Source organism: Heteronotia binoei, chromosome 1, assembly GCF_032191835.1.
Source record: "Heteronotia binoei isolate CCM8104 ecotype False Entrance Well chromosome 1, APGP_CSIRO_Hbin_v1, whole genome shotgun sequence".
In the NCBI taxonomy this organism is placed as follows: domain Eukaryota; kingdom Metazoa; phylum Chordata; class Lepidosauria; order Squamata; family Gekkonidae; genus Heteronotia; species Heteronotia binoei.
This window is the reverse complement of record NC_083223.1, coordinates 205,107,188-205,125,014: the sequence shown is the minus strand read 5'-3', so window position 1 is coordinate 205,125,014 and position 17,827 is coordinate 205,107,188. Positions and strand designations below refer to the sequence as shown.

At 41.7% G+C, this 17,827-nt stretch overlaps 1 protein-coding gene across 1 annotated transcript in view; it reads right to left on the bottom strand.

Moving 5' to 3' along the window:
- LOC132576675 (spermatogenesis-associated protein 7 homolog) overlaps positions 1 to 15,950 on the bottom strand; it is a 130,011-nt gene extending 114,061 nt beyond the window's left edge. The window contains exons 1-2 of the mRNA XM_060246080.1: positions 15,884 to 15,950; positions 14,922 to 14,996 (exon numbers count right to left, since the gene is read on the bottom strand). Of these exons, the coding sequence (XP_060102063.1) occupies positions 14,922 to 14,996; positions 15,884 to 15,950 (142 nt within the window). The remainder of the gene's footprint in view (positions 1 to 14,921; positions 14,997 to 15,883) is intronic.
- Between the last annotated feature and the right edge of the window lie 1,877 nt (positions 15,951 to 17,827).

Below are 17,827 nucleotides of genomic sequence, written 5' to 3'. Positions count from 1 at the left end.
GTGTGACAGAGTGCTGGACTGGATGGGCCATTGGCCTGATCCAACATGGCTTCTCTTATGTTCTTATTTCACATGTTGCTATGTCATAGGTCACATGTACTGGTGTCATGGGTTACTTGATACCATTGCCTGGGGTTATGAATTTGGCTATATCTAAGCCAGGTTTTGGCCAGTTCAGTGTGTGTCTTGTCCTGCCAGAGACTTGCACCCCCAAATTCTGTTTGAGCCACTTCCATTATTTACCTCCTCTGCTTCATGTGATCCTTGGACCACATCTAGAAAGGTAAATATCTGCAATAATTCCTAAAAATCTCTGTTCCTCACCCTGTTGTGGGATTACTTATGTATACCTCAATGTACTTTCAGTAACCCAAACACAAAGAATTTTCAGGAGGTGTGTAATACATACACACCAAAAAGTTTCAAGACCTTACAGATAACCTTTATTAAACTTCCATGCTTCTTTAGACAGAGGGTTTAAAATATAGGCAGAAATAAAAAGCAAGAAGATAACATTAGTACAATTTCAGAATATAGTTACACAATTACAGAGGATAGTCAAGCATAAGGCATATTTCTACAGTCAAGCCTAGAGCATAGTTCTTATGGAAAGCCTAAGTACCAAGACCCATTTGTTTGGCATGACCAGCATAGAGACAGACTCCTGTCTCTAGTCAGATCAGGCTGAAATCAACAAAGGCTTGTTAATTTCAGGGCTGGACCAGCATAGAGACCCCATGTCTCTTATGCAGGCAGCCCCTTCTCTCTAAATCCCAGAGTTTTTAAAGAGTTTCCTCCAGAAAACTTTATTACTTAGTTATCTCAATTTCTTCATCATCTTATCTTATCACATACATCATCAATCTCCAGCTGCATCTTGCAGATGGCCAGTATCTTGTTTCCTGCTCATACCATATAAGGCTTTTCCTGTTCTGAGACAGCTTTCAACTTTCACCTACTTCTACTGACCTAAATTCTCTGCCTAAGCTGTTAGCCATTAGCAATGTGAATGCTTCTATGTGCTGAAAAGCTTGGACACCTTGTTGCCAATTTCATAAAGAGGGCCAACCCAAAAGAAATCCTGTCACGCGCCCCTGATTTCCTAGACTCTTGATTGTATGTTTTGTATTGCTTGTATGTGTGATTGTATTTCACAAATATTTCTATAGCAAACATTTTAAAATATATTTATTCTGGAGTCTTCTTTCTGAAACTGGACCTTCATATAATTGGAAAAGAGCTCCACTCTAATTGGCTCTACCTAAGTCTCTTTCTTGCTAATTCCCCTCATAAAAAGAGGAGACCCCCAGCAATTTTGCTAACATGCTGGAAGGGGGAAGGTAGATGTGTGGCTTGGGGTGAGGGGGCAACTCACTTGGTGCAGTGGGACAGGGCAGCACAGGGTGGCCAGTTAGGGCACATGTCCAAGTCACCAGGCAGGTAAAGGTGTGCCTCCATCTACTGGGTGGAGTGCTGGGCTGGGTGGAGGAAGCTCCAGCCAGATCCTCCCCTTCCAGGCACCTTCATAGAGCAGCTGTAGGGTGGGGGCCCAGGGCCTGGTAGTTCCCTCCCTTTGGGCCTGGCACTCACTCTCCTCCTTCCCTCTCTGTACTTGGGAGGCCAGTCTGGGGGGCTCAGTGATGCAGCTGAAGCTTCCACCGAGCATTCAAGCACAGCATCCATATGATGGCCTGTGTCTTTCTTCTGCAGTGTCAACATGGGGTGGTGGTGGCCAGCACTCAGCGAAGAGGAGTCATACACCCCTCCCCCAGCTGGCCTTAGCTGCCGAGAGGGAAGCCAGCTGCCACCCAGGGCCATGTGAGACAACAGGCCAGCTACACACCTGGCCAGCAGCCAGGCCAGGCCCTGTTGTGCTGAGGCAAAAATTTGTGTGCTGCAGCCTAAAAATTAGCATGCCTAGTGCATGGAATGCACCTTAGCAGGAAGGAACACTGGTAGTAAGCAATGTGAAAGATCACAGTCTGAGTCTCTGGAGAGCTGTTGCCAGTCTGAGTAATATTCAGGGCTCCAGCAGGCAAAAACAAGATGCCATCACTAGCTTTTGCTTGTTGGAGGATTTATTCACTTTATATTCTGACAGCAATAGGACTGTAGCTCAGTTGTACAGCATCTGCTCTACATGCAAATAGTCTCAGATTGTATCCCATCTCCATTAAATAAATCAGGTAGGATCATGTGATGTGAAAAACCTCTACTTAAAGCCTGGAGAGCCTGGACTAGTCGATTATGATCTTGATAAAAGATCTGATAGTAGAAGGCAATTTCATGTGTTATGTGATGAGTACTAATTTTTGGATTAAGCAACAGCTCATATTTTAAAAATTATCTTATTTTAAAACTGTGGAAAATTCTAAGAATTGAATCATGAGGCAAAATCAGACAAGACATTGGGAGTTCCATGTACAGAGCTCCGAGCATTGCTTTTTAAACAGCTTACGCCCTATTCAGACCAGGATTATAATAGGGTTGCCAAGTCCAACTCAAGAAATATCTGGGGACTGTGGGAGTGCAGCCAGGAGCAAGTGTGTGGCAAGCACAACTGAATTCCAAAGGGAGTTCTGGCCATCACATTTAAAGGGACCACGCTCATTTTAAATACTTTCCCTCCATTTGGAATAATGAAGGATAGGGGTACCTTCTTTTGGGGCTCATAGAATTGGACCCCCCTGGTCCAATCATTTGGAAACTTGGAGGGTATTTTGAGGAGAGGCATTGTATGCTATGTTGAAAATTTGGTGGCTCTACCTAAAAAATCAGGCCCCCCCCCCAGAGTTCCAGACACCTGCAGATCAATTCTCCATTATACTCTATGGGAATCGGTCTCAATAGGAAATAATGGAGTGCCCAGCAGATATTTTGCTTCCCCCAGCTTTCTGATAACCCTGAAGCGGGGGGAGGACCTCCAGCCCAGGGGATCCTCTGCCCCTACCTGGGGATTGTGCAACCAAAAAAGAGAATCACGGCAAAAAGGGTAAAGAGATAAAGACACAAGCTACTGTGAAATCCAGCGTCAAACCATCAATAAATCAAATGAATAATACAATAATTTGAAATATCTTATATATTAAATTCCACACAGTATATAAATTCTTATACAGCCCAAGGAATGGTTGCACCAGAATGCCAGTCCCTCCTTTTTCCACAACTGAAGGTCGTAGCTCCTTTGGGAAGGTTCCAGTGAAATTGACAATTGTTCAACATGTTCAGTATTCTTAAATCTGTGCAGCCAGCAATGCATAAGGCTGTGCAGCCAGCAATCCATAAAGCAACAGTTCTGTACTAGTTCCCCTGTTTCGCATTAGCTTCTTCAAGCTTCTCATAAAGAATTTCAAACACTGGGTAAGAATGTCATCAACTTTGCTCAATGGTTATCTCTTTACCTACCTGGGGATTGGTGGCCCTAATTATGATTTGTTTGTCAAGGGTAGAGATTTACCCTAAGCCTTCCCCCCATTACAATTTTCCTGACTCCAAAATGATCCTGTAGGGCTACTGTTGTCCCCCTTGGACAAACACATGGGTCCTGACACAGATTCTGATATGGGACCTGTTAATTTTCAACCAGATTCTTCTTTCCAAAATATACAGGAGGCTACATTCTACCTTAAGAACAGACGTTCAAGTGATTTGGTTGTTTCAAGCAGGGGTGGGTATGATATTACTGAGGAAATTAAACAGACAGCCATCCTTTTAATATATATATATATATTTCTTCACATATTTTCAGTTCTCCTAAATGAACAGGGCATTTTACACTTAAAGATTCTTCTTCCAAGCATTACACAGAGGTTTTGTGGCTGGATAAGTTTGGCATGACAAACTTAACAGATATTAACAGATTTTAAACATAGGTTTCAAATCTGAAATTGTCCTCTCCCCTGAATTGTTAGTGGGTTTTTTTAAAACAACAACAACAACATTTTAGTAGGTTAGTTTAAAACTGTGATCATACACACTAAACAATGCACTTTCAATCCACTTCCCAAGTGAATTTTGCCAGTTTACACAGTTCACACTGTTCCACACAGTTCACACAGTTTCCAGTTGGAAACTGCACTGAAAGTGGATTGAAAGTGCATGTGTGTGTGACTTAGGGTTGCCAAGTCCAATTTAAGAAATATCTGGGGACTTTGGGGGTGGAGCCAGGAGACATTGGGGGCGGAGCCGAGAGCAAGGGTGTGACAAACATAATTGAACTTCAAGGGAGTTCTGGCCATCACATTTAAAGGGACTGCACAATTTTTTAAATGCATTCCTTCCATAAGAAATAATGAAGGATAGGGGCACCTTCTTTTGGGGCTCATAGAATTGGACCCCCTGGTCCAATCTTTTTGAAACTTGGTAGGTATTTTGGGGAGAGGAACTAGATGCTATACTGAAAATTTGGTGCCTCTATCTCAAAAAACAGCCCCCCCCAGAGCCCCCGATACCCGCAGTTCAATTCCCCATCATTCCCTATGGGAATCGTTCATGGAGGTGCATGATGGCTCTGGGGGCGGGGCTTCCCCTGCCGGCCAGCTGGCTGGGGAAGGGGGGAAGCCTGTAAAACTGGGGGATCCCCCTCTGGGACCTGGGGATTGGGAAGCCTAGTGTGACTGCATCCTAAGTTTGGGTTTGTTTGTAATGGAAGCTAGAGAAATTATTGACTATTTAATTATCTGTGTTCCCAAGATGCGATTTTAATTATTGCCTCAGTCTCCTGCACTTTTACTGGTAGCAGCAAGGCAAGAATAACCATAGTTAGCTTTCATTCCTGATGGGCAGTGTGGGTCAGAATGACCTGTGCCACAACTTGAAGTCAAAATGTCAGCATGATAATTCAAGTGGTTTTTGTGAACACACTTTTTACACCAACAGTAGTCTGGGTCCAAAGCAATTTAGCCTTGCTGATCAGAAGGTACAAACAATACATTTAGGAAACTGGGATATGAGTGACATTGCTGGTACGTTGGAGTATAGGATGGATCATTTTGATGTGAGCTTGAGCCTAGATCTTCTGTAATGACTGAAAATGTATTTACAGGCCAATATGATGCATGTGTACTTGAAGTAAACTGCACAAAGTTCACTTAGTCTTATTTCCACTTAAACACATTAGGCCAGTAGCCCTTAGTGGTTTAGAACTGTGCAGAACTTTGGTACTTCAGTGTAAAGTGTGCATCTACTTTAGAGTTATTTTCAGGGAGGAATGCATGTAGAAACTCTTAGCTAGGTCAGTTCAAGACTGATCCTGTCGGAATGTTCAGGAAAGATCCTTTTGTCATGTTTACAGATATAGCCTTTCCAGTATTGGCTTTTCAGCTTACAGACCAGATATCTAAAGCCAAGAAAGCCAGCCTTAAAGAACAGCAAATTAAATTGGAGAGCAAGTTGTTCCTTTAAAACCATTTTTAACAAAATACCAAAATGAATATTGGCCAAATCTTGTGGAATAGTGATGTCATCCAGCCTAATTTCATTTTATTTTGGAATGTAAGATATTTGAACCAGAGCCCTATATTCTTATTATTACTGTATATTAGTCAGTTAAAATACCTATTGATTTTAAGGGAACAGGACAGATGTTATACTGCAAGATTTATAATATTCTGTAGTTCCCCCAAATCCCCAAGCTGCTTCTGTTAGTGACACAACAACTGCATTTCTTAAATTTTGCTGGGCAGAACTGAGTTCAGCGCCCACCCATCCCTATTTGGGTGGCTGCTACTCCCATCTTAATAACAAAGAGAAACTAATTTATGTGCTATGCATGCATTCTCCCCCCCCCCCCCCGCTCCAGTGTTTCTGCAGGTGGGAGAAGCAAGTTCCCTCTGAGGTGGAGATGGGGATAGGTATGTGAAATAAGTTCAGGTTTATTGAGGTTCCATTAGACGGTTAATTAATAGTTTGATAACTGGCTAAATGAGCAAGGCTAATTAACTTCAAGAAGACATCATGGCTGAAAGGTTTAATAAGTACAATCACATGACTATAGCATTTATTATACAAAGCCCATTTATTATAGCATTTATTATACAAAGAGCATATGGGGGTTAGATAAAAATATGAAGCACAGGTCCATCAGTGGCTATTAGCCACAGCGTGTATATATATGTGTGTGTGTGTGTGTGTATGTGTGTATACATAAGAACATAAGAGAAGCCATGTTGGATCAGGCCAATGGCCCATCCAGTCCAACACTCTGTCACACAATGGCCAAAAATTTATATATACACACACACACACACACACACACTGTGGCTAATAGCCACTGATGGACCTCTGCTCCATATTTTTATCTAACCCCCTCTTGAAGCTGGCTATGCTTGTAGCTGCCACCACCTCATGTGGCAGTGAATTCCACATGTAAATCACCCTTTGGGTGAAGAAGTACCTCCTTTTATCCATTCTAACCTGACTGCTCAGCAATTTCATTGAATGCCCATGAGTTCTTGTATTGTGAGAAAGGGAGAAAAGTACTTCTTTCTCTTTTTTCTCTATGTATATATTTTATTGTTATTATACATTATCCGTTTCTTTTCATGGTTTCTGATATCCATAATACATTTTCCCCCAACCCACCCCCCTTAGTCTCTACAAAAGTACTTCTTTCTCTACCTTCTCCATCCCATGCATAATCTTGTAAACCTCTATCATGTCACTCCGCAGTCGACGTTTCTCCAAGCTAAAGAGCCCCAAGCGTTTTAACCTTTCTTCATAGGGAAAGTGTTCCAAACCTTTAATCATTCTAGTTGCCCTTTTTCTGCACTTTTTCCAATGCTATGATATCCTTTTTGAGGTGCGGTGACCAGAATTGCATACAGGTGCGGTGACCAGAATTGCATACAGGTGCGGTGACCAGAATTGCATATATATACTTCTTTTGGCCACTGTGTGACACAGAGTGTTGGACTGGATGGGCCATTGGCCTCATCCAACATGGCTTCTCTTATGTTCTTATGTTCACCTTTGAGACTGCGGCACAGATCTAGCAGAGCATTCCCATGCCAGAGCAATTTTTGATGCAGAGCATGAATTTCTCTCCCCCCCTCCCAGCACTGTGGCAAAAATTGCCCCCTGAAATGCGGTCTTGGAGGAGCAACTGGGGATGGGGAGATAGCATTTGGGGTAGTAGTGGAAGCAGGGAATTTAAAGTCATGCTCTGCAGGTAGAAAGCCTACAGCTTCTGGAAATACTCCACTGGATCGAAGCTTTTGGTTAAGCCTTAATGAATCATAGGATGTATAACAGCAGGAATTATTCCATACTGTTGTAATTACCAGGTGACCCTTTTAGACCATTGCACCTTTAGCACACTGATTTTTTTGCAGATTACAGATCTTATAAGTGCCAATAAAGATGTTATATAAATATTCAAATTAAAGTTTTGTACATGATAGGAATTGTATTAACCCCAGGTTTCCTCTTGAGTCTGACTAAAAAGTGCGACCTTTTAGCGCAAACATATACAACATTATTCTTATTGTTACATAAGAATAAACAGTGAACAATTTGGAGTTGTAATTTTGCTTACTTGCACCGGGGCTTTTTTTTGTAGAAAAAGCCCAGCAGGAACTTATTTGCATATTAAGCCACACCTCCAACCCAAGCCAGTCAGAACTGTGTTCCTGTGAGTTCCTGCTCAAAAAAAATCCCTGGTTTTCACTAAATACATAAGCACAGCCATGCTGGAGCAAATCCTGCCTAATCCTGCATTCTGCTTCCAGGTCTGTGGAAGTTCAGAGTATAAAGGGTGAGGCCATTTCTTGTTTGTCTTCTACAGATGGTAATCAGTATTTTCAACAGGAGTAAAAGCTGTTGTAAAGTATCAGGACTCAGGAGTGGTTACAAATTTTGTGCAGCATTGCATTCTGAACTTAAAAACATGCAGTATACACTAGCACTTGCAACAAAGTTTGCCTAATGTTGGTGGGGTGGGCCAGGCCTAGAGAAGTAAGTCAAATACTGCAGTCTATAAAAACTGTATTAGCCTAGGGCTCTAAAGTGTAGTAGGGCTCTGAAATATAGAGAATGAACTGGCATAGAGAATGAACAGCAGCACATTCATTCCCAAGCAGAAAGCTTTGCTTAAGAGCCAGTTTGGTTAGTGGTGCAGCTGCTGGAGTGACCTTAAGTCAGTCATAACTCTCTCAGAGCTGCTTTCTAAGAACAGTTCTTGCAGAGCCTCTTCGTCCCACCTACCTCACAGGGTGTCTGTTGTGGGGAGGGGAGGGCTCTGAGACTCCAAGTGAGGGGTATAAATCCAATCTCCTCCTCACTACCCCCTCCTCTTTGTCTTCATCTTCATGTCTCACTAACCCAGCCTGTGTTTACTCACTTTCTTCATTATGTCCTTGGATCCGAACCAAGGCTTTTACATTTTGTTGCTGTGTGTGTGTGTGTGGCCACAAACAAGCCTTGCCTAGTCAAGGTGCTCTAGGGTTGCTGCTCTAGGAAAGCTGCTCTAGGGTTGCCAGTCACCAGTGAACCAAAGCAGTTAATGTGAGCATGCCATATAAATTCACCCTGGGACAGAGGAAGCATAGTGTGTATAACTGTAATATACATACAAGAAGAAGAATGCAGCAAGGATGACTAAACAACATTCCAACCTACAATTTGGGAGGAGGGGAGGAAAATGCTGAAATATGTACAACCAGGCCCAAAGAATACATCTATATCATTAATAATTGATATAGGGTTAGAAATAAATTGAATTCTCACCACAGATTACAAAAAACCAACAGAATGGAAAGACTTTGTCACATCTTAATGACATCATTCAGCAAAAAAACCCAAAACCCAACCCTTTCAGTAACATCTTAATTTTAGCTTCTTTGTTTGAGGAAGGGTGTATGTGTAAAGTATACATAAATTAACAAGCAATCAAATGTGTGGCCTCATTCAGAAAAATACTTATGACTCCTGAAGAATTTATTCATTAACGGTGGTTGTGCAGAAGGAGACTGGAAACCTGAAGTATGTCTCAAGTCAGACATTTGAATAATGTTGTTCAGCAGTTCTTTTTAGTCCATTCTGTTGGTTTTCTGTAGTCTGTGGTGAGAATGCAATTTATTTAAACAGAGCACAACACATCTTATAAAGAGTCAGTTCCAGTGGTCCATTTTAGCCATGTATTGTTGAGTTGGACACACACCAGCTTTCTAGAGTTTTAGGAAAAGTCTACCCTCACTCTTGCACCAGAGATGTTTCATGCTGAACTCAGGGTATGGTCCCTTCTGTACCTGTCTCCTGGTACCTGGCAGGGTCAGTCCTGCCACTAGGCAATTTCCTAGGCTGCTGGCCATCTGGGGGTGCCGCATTGGGTGACCCCATGTGACTTGGTGACGTTATAAGTTGGTGACGTTATCACTGAAGGGGGTGGTGCCAGAAGCTAGCCTTGCCTAGGGTGCCAGACAGTCAAGGCTGGCTAACAGGAATTAATACACAGTTTAGTCACCAGATTCTGCCCTCCCTTCACTTTTTAAAAATGGACTGAACGTTTAAAAGCAGCTTTAGAGAGTGCAGAGAGTGATAAATTGGCAGCAGTAAAAAGTATCAATAGCCATCTCTGCAAGGATACTTTTCATATTCCCAAACTAATATATTGTGCTGTTAGAGCTCTAGTTTTGTACTTACTAATTTACCCAGTATCTGCAGAGCAAACTGGAATAAATTCCTTTGGCATGTTATGCCTTGAATAAATCACATTTGAAGCTATCAATTTCCTGTCATAAATCTGAAAGAAGCAATAATAGCATTTGATGAATAGACGGGGACAGCAGTAAAGCATCCTTCTGTTTGGCTGATGAGCCAAAATGTATGAGTTGAAAAGCAGCAAACAGTGAGCATCCTTTGTTCTCTGCCATACTGCCGCTAGCTATAAACATGCTGCCATTTCTCAGATTAAATAGCTTGCTTTCAGTGCTCTCACTCAGCAAGTTACCGGATGGAGTCCATTTCAGACAACCTGATCAGAAAGTTACATTCTGTTTCCTATTTAGCTCTATGTTCCATTGGTACCACCCTAGAAGAGTGCAAAAGAACAAAGATACAATGGTTTCTCAAGGATCTGAATGTATGGCAGTTTCTTGTGATATGGATTCAGGACTCTAGTGATATATCAGACATGGAAAATAAATAGAATTAGAAAAATTGTTTCTGAATAAATTGCAGCAATGCGGTCCTGCGCAGCTCGAAGACACACTACTCTAGGCTTGTCAATCCCCAGGTCCCAGTGGGGGATCCCCCGCTTTTGCAGACTCCTTCCCACCCCCAGTCAGCTGGCCAGCAGGGGGAAGCCCCACCCCCACAGCTGGCACCTGCCTTTCCAGTTTAGAGCTAGAGGAACCTTGGAAAGGCTTCCTTTCTGGATGGTGTGTCTGTGCCTTTAAATCTAGGAATGGGGGTGGGGTGAGCCAGCAAAACTAGGTGGCTGCTCCCAGTTAGCTGTGAAGCTGTAGCAGTCCAGAGACCCTCTATTTGTTTCACAATCCTTTTGCAAGACGTTTGCATAGTAAAGGAGGAACTAGAACCTTTGCTGTAGCACTCCAGAGACCCTCTGATTGTTTCACAATCTTTTTACAAGATATTTGCATAGTAAAGGAGGAACTAGAACCTTTGCTTTCCTTGTGTTAGTCTGATAGAACTTGGAACTTCAGTAATTCATGAGTAAATTGCCCCAGTAAAACCACACAAGTGTGGGATTGCAGACTATTTATTTTGGCTGATCTGTGTGTGTGTGTGTGTGTGTGAGAGAGAGAGAGAGAGAGAGAGGGAGAGAGTGTGTACAGGGACATGGGCTGCCTGGGTATGAGGAAATGAAGGCTGTATTCAGGGGAACTACACTGCTGTATTTTTATGTATTTATTTTGGGAATGGGAAAGTCTCCTGGCTCCATCCCCAAAGACCCCAGATATTTTCTGAGTTAGACTTGGCAACCCTACATTACTCTGCAGTTAAAGTTGCCAGCAAACCCTGCTGGTCCACACAATAACATTGAGTTCTTATGGGTAACCAGTATTGAAGTGTGAAAAACCAATCCACATTCTGCCAAACTCTGTCTAAAGCATGTTATGTTTTTACCCCTGACATAGAAGGAAACTTAATTGCTCCCTCTCTTATCATTTCAGACAGCATGCAAGACTGCTTTATTTCAGATGGCATTTGACTTAATGTTGATTAGATAATTGGTTGTTCTTGTTTTGGTATTCTTCAGTGTAATTCTACGGTGACTTTTGAATTTCTTTACTGCAACATTAACTGTGATCTAATGTAAACCATTTTGGACCTTTGAGAGAAGGAGGATACAAATATAAGAGAACATAAGAGAAGCCATGTTAGATCAGGCCAATGGCCCATCCAGTCCAACACTCTGTGTCACACAGTGGCAAAAAAAAATTATATATACACACACACACTGTGGCTAATAGCCACTGATGGACCTCTGTTCCATATTTTTATCTAAACCCCTCTTGAAGGTGGCTATGCTTGTGGCCGCCACCACCTCCTGTGGCAGTGGATTCCACATGTTAATCACCCTTTGGGTGAAGAAGTACTTCCTTTTATCCGTTTTAACCTGTCTGCTCAGCAATTTCATCGAATGCCCACTAGTTCTTATATTGTGAGAAAGGGAGAAAAGTACTTCTCTCTCTATCCCTTGCATTATCTTGTAAACCTCTATCATGTCACCCCGCAGTCGACGTTTCTCCAAGCTAAAGAGTCCCAAGCGTTTCAACCTTTCTTCATAGGGAAAGTGTTCCAGCCCTTTAATCATTCTAGTTGCCCTTTTCTGGACTTTCTCCAATGCTATAATATCCTTTTTGAGGTGCAGCGACCAGAACTGCGCACAGTACTCCAAATGAGACCGCACCATCGCTTTATACAGGGGCATTATGATACTGGCTGATTTGTTTTCAATTCCCTTCCTAATAATTCCCAGAATGGCGTTGGCCTTTTTTATTGCAAACGCACACTGTCTTGACATTTTCAGTGAGTTATCTACCACGACCCCAAGATCTCTCTCTTGGTCAGTCTCTGCCAGTTCACACCCCATCAACTTGTATTTGTAGCTGGGATTCTTGGCCCCAATGTGCATTACTTTGCATTTGGCCACATTGAACCGCATCTGCCACGTTGACGCCCACTCACCCAGCCTCAACAGATCCCTTTGGAGTTCCTCACAATCCTCTCTGGTTCTCACCACCCTGAACAATTTAGTGTCATCCGCAAACTTGGCCACTTCACTGCTCACTCCCAACTCTAAATCATTTATGAACAAGTTAAAGAGCATGGGACCCAGTACCGAGCCCTGCGGCACCCCACTGCTTACTGTCCTCCACTGCGAAGACTGCCCATTTATACTCACTCTCTGCTTCCTATTACTCAGCCAGTTTTTGATCCACAAGAGGACCTGTCCTTTTACTCCATGACTCTCAAGCTTTCCAAGGAGCCTTTGATGAGGAACTTTATCAAAAGCTTTCTGGAAGTCAAGGTAAACAACATCTATCGGGTCTCCTTTGTCCACATGTTTGTTCACCCCCTCAAAGAAATGTAACAGGTTAGTGAGGCAAGATCTTCCCTTACAGAACCCATGTTGAGTCTTCCTCAATAACCCATGTTCATTAATGTGCCTACTCATTCTGTCCTTGATAATGGTTTCTACCAACTTTCCCGGTATTGAAGTCAGACTGACTGGCCTGTAATTTCCCGGATCTCCTCTGGAACCCTTTTTTAAAGATGGGGGTGACATTTGCTACATTTTAAAAATTTAAAATACATTTTAAAAATTGTTATAAATTTACTCCATGGTGTATATTTCTTACTTTAGAAATATTTATTGTTGTTTTTGCTGTCAAGTTAAGCTGACTTATTGTGACACTATGGGGTTTCTTTTCAAGGCAAGAGGCATTCAGGAGCCATTGCCTGCCTCCGCATTGTAACCACAGAATTCCTGGGTGGTCTCCCATTCAAATACTAATTAGGACTAACTCTGCTTACCTTCTGAGATCTGATGAGATCAGGCTAGTTTAGCCTATTTGGGAAAGGGCTTAAAAATATTACTGCCAATTTATTACCCCATTGCTTTTAGCATGGTCTCAGCCTAGATATAATTATGGTAGATTACATAAGTAATCTACTGAGCTCCAACTTAGGGGAGGGGTTACATGATGTTCCCCCTAAAAAAGGGCATACTACCTGTGCTCTGCCATGACCTTCCAAACAGTGGAAGGTCTCAGATTGGAGGGGGTTCTGCAGTCTCATTCCTCCTTCTTTCCATGTCTTCTGCTCCTACACACTACCTGGGCAGGAATACTTCACCCTCCTTAAATAGGTCACCCTTCCAAACCTGACTTATTCTTCCCATCTACTCCTTTACCCTACCAGAAGTATCCTGGAACCCTGTCTCACCTGTTGCTGCCTTCTGGGTTGTTCCTCCTCTTGGGTGGGGTTGATATAATGATGAGCTCCATCTGCCTGCCACACTCTATTACTGAACCCAAAATCTGCAGCCTCACCAGTTGTGTATGGCTTGTCTCAACTAAGCTGAGTCGCCGCTGCAAGTCTGAGGTGGTTCCTGACACTGGACAAATGTTAAATAGAAACTGGGAGGAAAAACCTCTGAAGATTGAAAATAGCCCTAGACTGTGGTAAGATAATTTTTCTTTTCATTAAAAACATCATAACAATTCAGAATACCCAACAATACTTTTGCAGCAGTTTTCATAATTAGATATAGAAGTTTGTATAGTTTCTTCCAGAGAGGTGGGCTTGAACACCCCATTTCCTTCTGAACAACTTAAGCCTCTCTATCAGCCTCCAACCCTTGCTGGAAGCTTCCTGCTGGCCTGTACTCATGCCAAGTGATCCTGCTACAGACACATAGCTTTCGGGATAGCTTTCGTTCTGCTCTTTTTTCTGGGCTCTTCTCTCCCTTGCTGGAACTCAGCCTGCAACCAATCAGGAAACCATAAAAATATTTCTCTAACATCATTTTGTAACACATAGATGTAATGCTTACGTAAGTGTCCCCTGTAGATTTTAAAAGATGGTTTAGAATCATTATGGTAATCTTGAATTAAACCCAGGTGCAACAGAGATCATGTGCAGAATCTAGATCCCTACTGATTGTCTTTTAGAATGTCTGTCATATGAGCATGTCATTTGCTGTCCTGAAAACATTGTTATTTATTTAGATATTCATACCCTGCTTTTCTCTCCATTGGACACCCAAAGTGGTTTACATACAACATTGTTCTCTGCTCCTCCATATTATCCTCAAAACAGCCCATCAGAACTAAGTTGGGCTGAGGAAGGCTAATTGGCCCTAGGTCACCCAGTCAGCTTCAGAACTAAGTGGGGATTCAGACCTCTTGGATTCTAGGCTGACGCTCTAAACACTACTGCACACTGGCTCTTGCATTCTTTCAAAGTTACATGTTCAGAAATTGTAATAAATACATTGTATACATTACATTGAAATATGAGGTAATTACTTCTCGAGTGTAGATTTTTAATGAAGCAATTGCTCTGGACTAGTCATTTCAGCATGCCCTCTATATACTCCAAGTTCTATTTTAAAGCTTTCCCTAAGCTTGCCCTGCCCATTCTTACACTATCACCAAGCTTTCAGATATGTAATAAATAACACCTCTGAAAGGCTATAGCAATTACAAACCAGATCTTAGCTAGAAAACTGTTTTAAAACTGCTTCAAGGAAAAGTACTTAAATTGAGATATTGTCAGTTGATAAGATCTCTGGGGCTAAAGATCATAATTATCCGTAGCCACGATAAACATCTCAGGTATGCTTGGCAAATAATAAGACCATTTCTACAGCATTTGTGCACATTTGACCTGTATGCTTCTAACTTTAAATAGAGTGTATAGTGCTTCTTCCACTGAATTTTAAAAATACTTACGGTTACTTTTGATGCTCATGTGTCCTTTGAAAGGCCCCATCAATGAATACTTGGGGACCATGCCTAGTTGGGACCCTTGAAAGAAAAAAATGATGACTGCTGAATAGGTAATATTAAAAATAATATTTTAATCATTTTGTTAAGATAATGGATAAGATTCAAGATAACAGCACAGATTAATGAAATGTATATGCCTGGCAAGGGAATTCTTAAACATTCTCCCTAGGCTATGTTGGCATCTGTTATGAGTCAAGAAATAACTACACATTAAGCCTCAATTAAAGAGACAAGACATTCTCTCCAGATCTTTTGGCAACTGGAACTGTGAAACTGGTCCTACCTGTTACTGAGAGGCGTTGCCTGATAAAATGGAGTACCCCAGTGCAAAAAAGAGAGAGGGTCCCCTACTTGTTAAACAAAATGGAGTCCGACCAAAGACAAGCCAAGACAACACCCCATCTAAACAGGTGGAGTGGACCCAGTAGAGAGCTTGTTTTGGTTGGCGCCTGCAGTCTGTCTCTCAGCATAATCTCACCCATTCCCCCTCTAGCGCCTCCGCCCAAACGGGATGCATAATAACATGGGAACTGCAGGTAAATACTACTCTCACTGATCTTCTGCTACTTCCCAATTGTCTCTTCCTCCAGTCTGTCACCTCTACCTTGCTAAATCCAATCAAATGCATAATTTGATTGATCCTACCCTTAAAAGTGTTTGATCCTTTTTTCCAAGTGTCAGACAAAACCTGGTAACAAATTATGCAGTCCCTCCAAGCTTATCATCCTAGCGAAATGTGCAAAGTTTCCCAACATAGCAATTCAAGATAGCCATCAATGGAACATCAAAGTCCTTTTGGTAACTACAGACCCTCCCATCTGTCGAACCCCTATATAGTGTGGGTCAAAAACCCACCTCGGTGTGCATTCTGTAGGGTGCCATTTGCAGTCTGCACCACCCATTACTCCTGTATTTGGGTCTATAAGGCACGTTACACTGGTTGTTCGCGTTCCTCTCCGTGTATTTTTCCATTGAACGGAAATCTCCTCTTCTGGATCAGGTGAATATTACCTGCTTCAACAACCCTTGAATTCCTCTATAGATAATCTCTATTTTCTTAGTCTCTTGATTGTTGGTACAAAGATCTATGTGTGTATGTGTAAAATCCTCTTGCTACATATCCTAAGTAAACACTATAAAAGTACAATTGCTTGAACTATTCTTGGCTGAAAAACCCGAACTCCATATTATTGAAAGAAAAGATCTTCGCTCCTAATTCGCTCTACCAAGTCTCTTAGCTAATTTCCCCACTAAAATAAGAGACTTAAAAGCATTGCCTGTAACACTACATGGAATCTAGTCTTCATTGTGATAGGTGAGAAATACAATATGGCTGAAGAGTGTCAAAAGGACTAAAGCTCTGCACTGCACTTTACATCAGCATTTCAGAGAATCTTAGCACTTTTGACTTCCGGGGTTGGATCATGGAGAGTTAAGATGCTTCTCCAAAGAGGAGCGGACCGGAGCCTTTGTTTTGGGGCAGAAAAGGTGATTTCAACGCAAACTGCCTGCTTTTCTCAGACAGGGAAAAGGCCAAGACATGCCTTGGAAATTCTGAGGGGATTTACTTTGGCTGACAAGGAGTTCCAGCGGGGCTTCTCCAAGGCTTTGAAGGATCCCCAGCAAAGGATTGCATTCCAGCATCTACAGAGGTTTCCGTGGTCATTAAATTGACTTAAACCCATCATGATTCAAGCCTTCTTTGGACTATTTTAGTATCTATTCATTTATCTTCAGCAAGGACACTGTTAAAGAGGATATATTTGATCCCAAGATAAGAAGATTGTTATTTATCACTCTAGGACTAATACAAGCTATTGGGGAAATAAGGACTAAAATTTGGAACTAATTACAACTTTCTAAAGTTAAGAAGAAGGGAAGGGGGTAATTTTGGGACTATTAGGATCTAAGAAGCCAAGTTAAAAGTCAAAAAAACAACTTATGCTTGAAATACTTGCGGTTTCTGTAAAAAACTCCATCGTCACAGAGTTGCGGCACTGGAAGACATCACAGAAAGTGGCGTAAACATCGCAAGAATACCTGATCATAGAAAACGGGACTTCGTGGCAAGAAAAGCGGGAAGTAAAACAGGAAGGAGCCATTGAAAGAAATTCAAGTTTTCCACTTCCTGGATCCTCTAGGACTAATCAATCGTAGAAAAACTTTGGCGGCCATTAAAGGAAGGTCAAAAATTGAATTTTTTTTTTTTAAAAAGAACGGGACTTTAAAAGTTGGTGGAGCCGGCAGATATTGTTATAATAAGGTGAAACACATTGAACTATATAATTAGAATTAATTTTGGTGAGCCCAAAGAGAAAAGGAAAAATGTTTTTAAAAGGAGCCAGAAAAAATCACGGATGCCATTTTGAATAAATTAAAACTTTAAAAATTAATATCTGGAGTTAGGAAGCTCCTAGAACGGCAATTTTGGGCTCATTGGAAAGGGCGTGTTTCAAGCTATCAGAATCTGTGTTTCAATTCTGAATTGACGAGACCAACTTTGGAGACTATATTTATAATGGGAGGACAGTAATGTCTGAACATAAGGGAGGTCCGAAGCTTTGTCTGAGGGCCAGGTCTTTGGAGGAGATAGAGATGGCCAAAGTTAATTAACAACTTGAAGCCATGGATGTCAGATTGGTCAAAGTGATGAAATAATTAATAACTGAAAATATTAAAGAATTAAGAAAAGACATTAAATCAAGTGCAGAAGTGGTGAAGACAGAAATTAAAAAAGAAATTGAGGATCTCTGAAAAGACTCACAAGTAACATTAAATAATGTGCATGTAGTTGAAAATAAAGTAAAAGATCAAGATTCCATGATTACTAAGTTGCAGGAGAAAGTAGT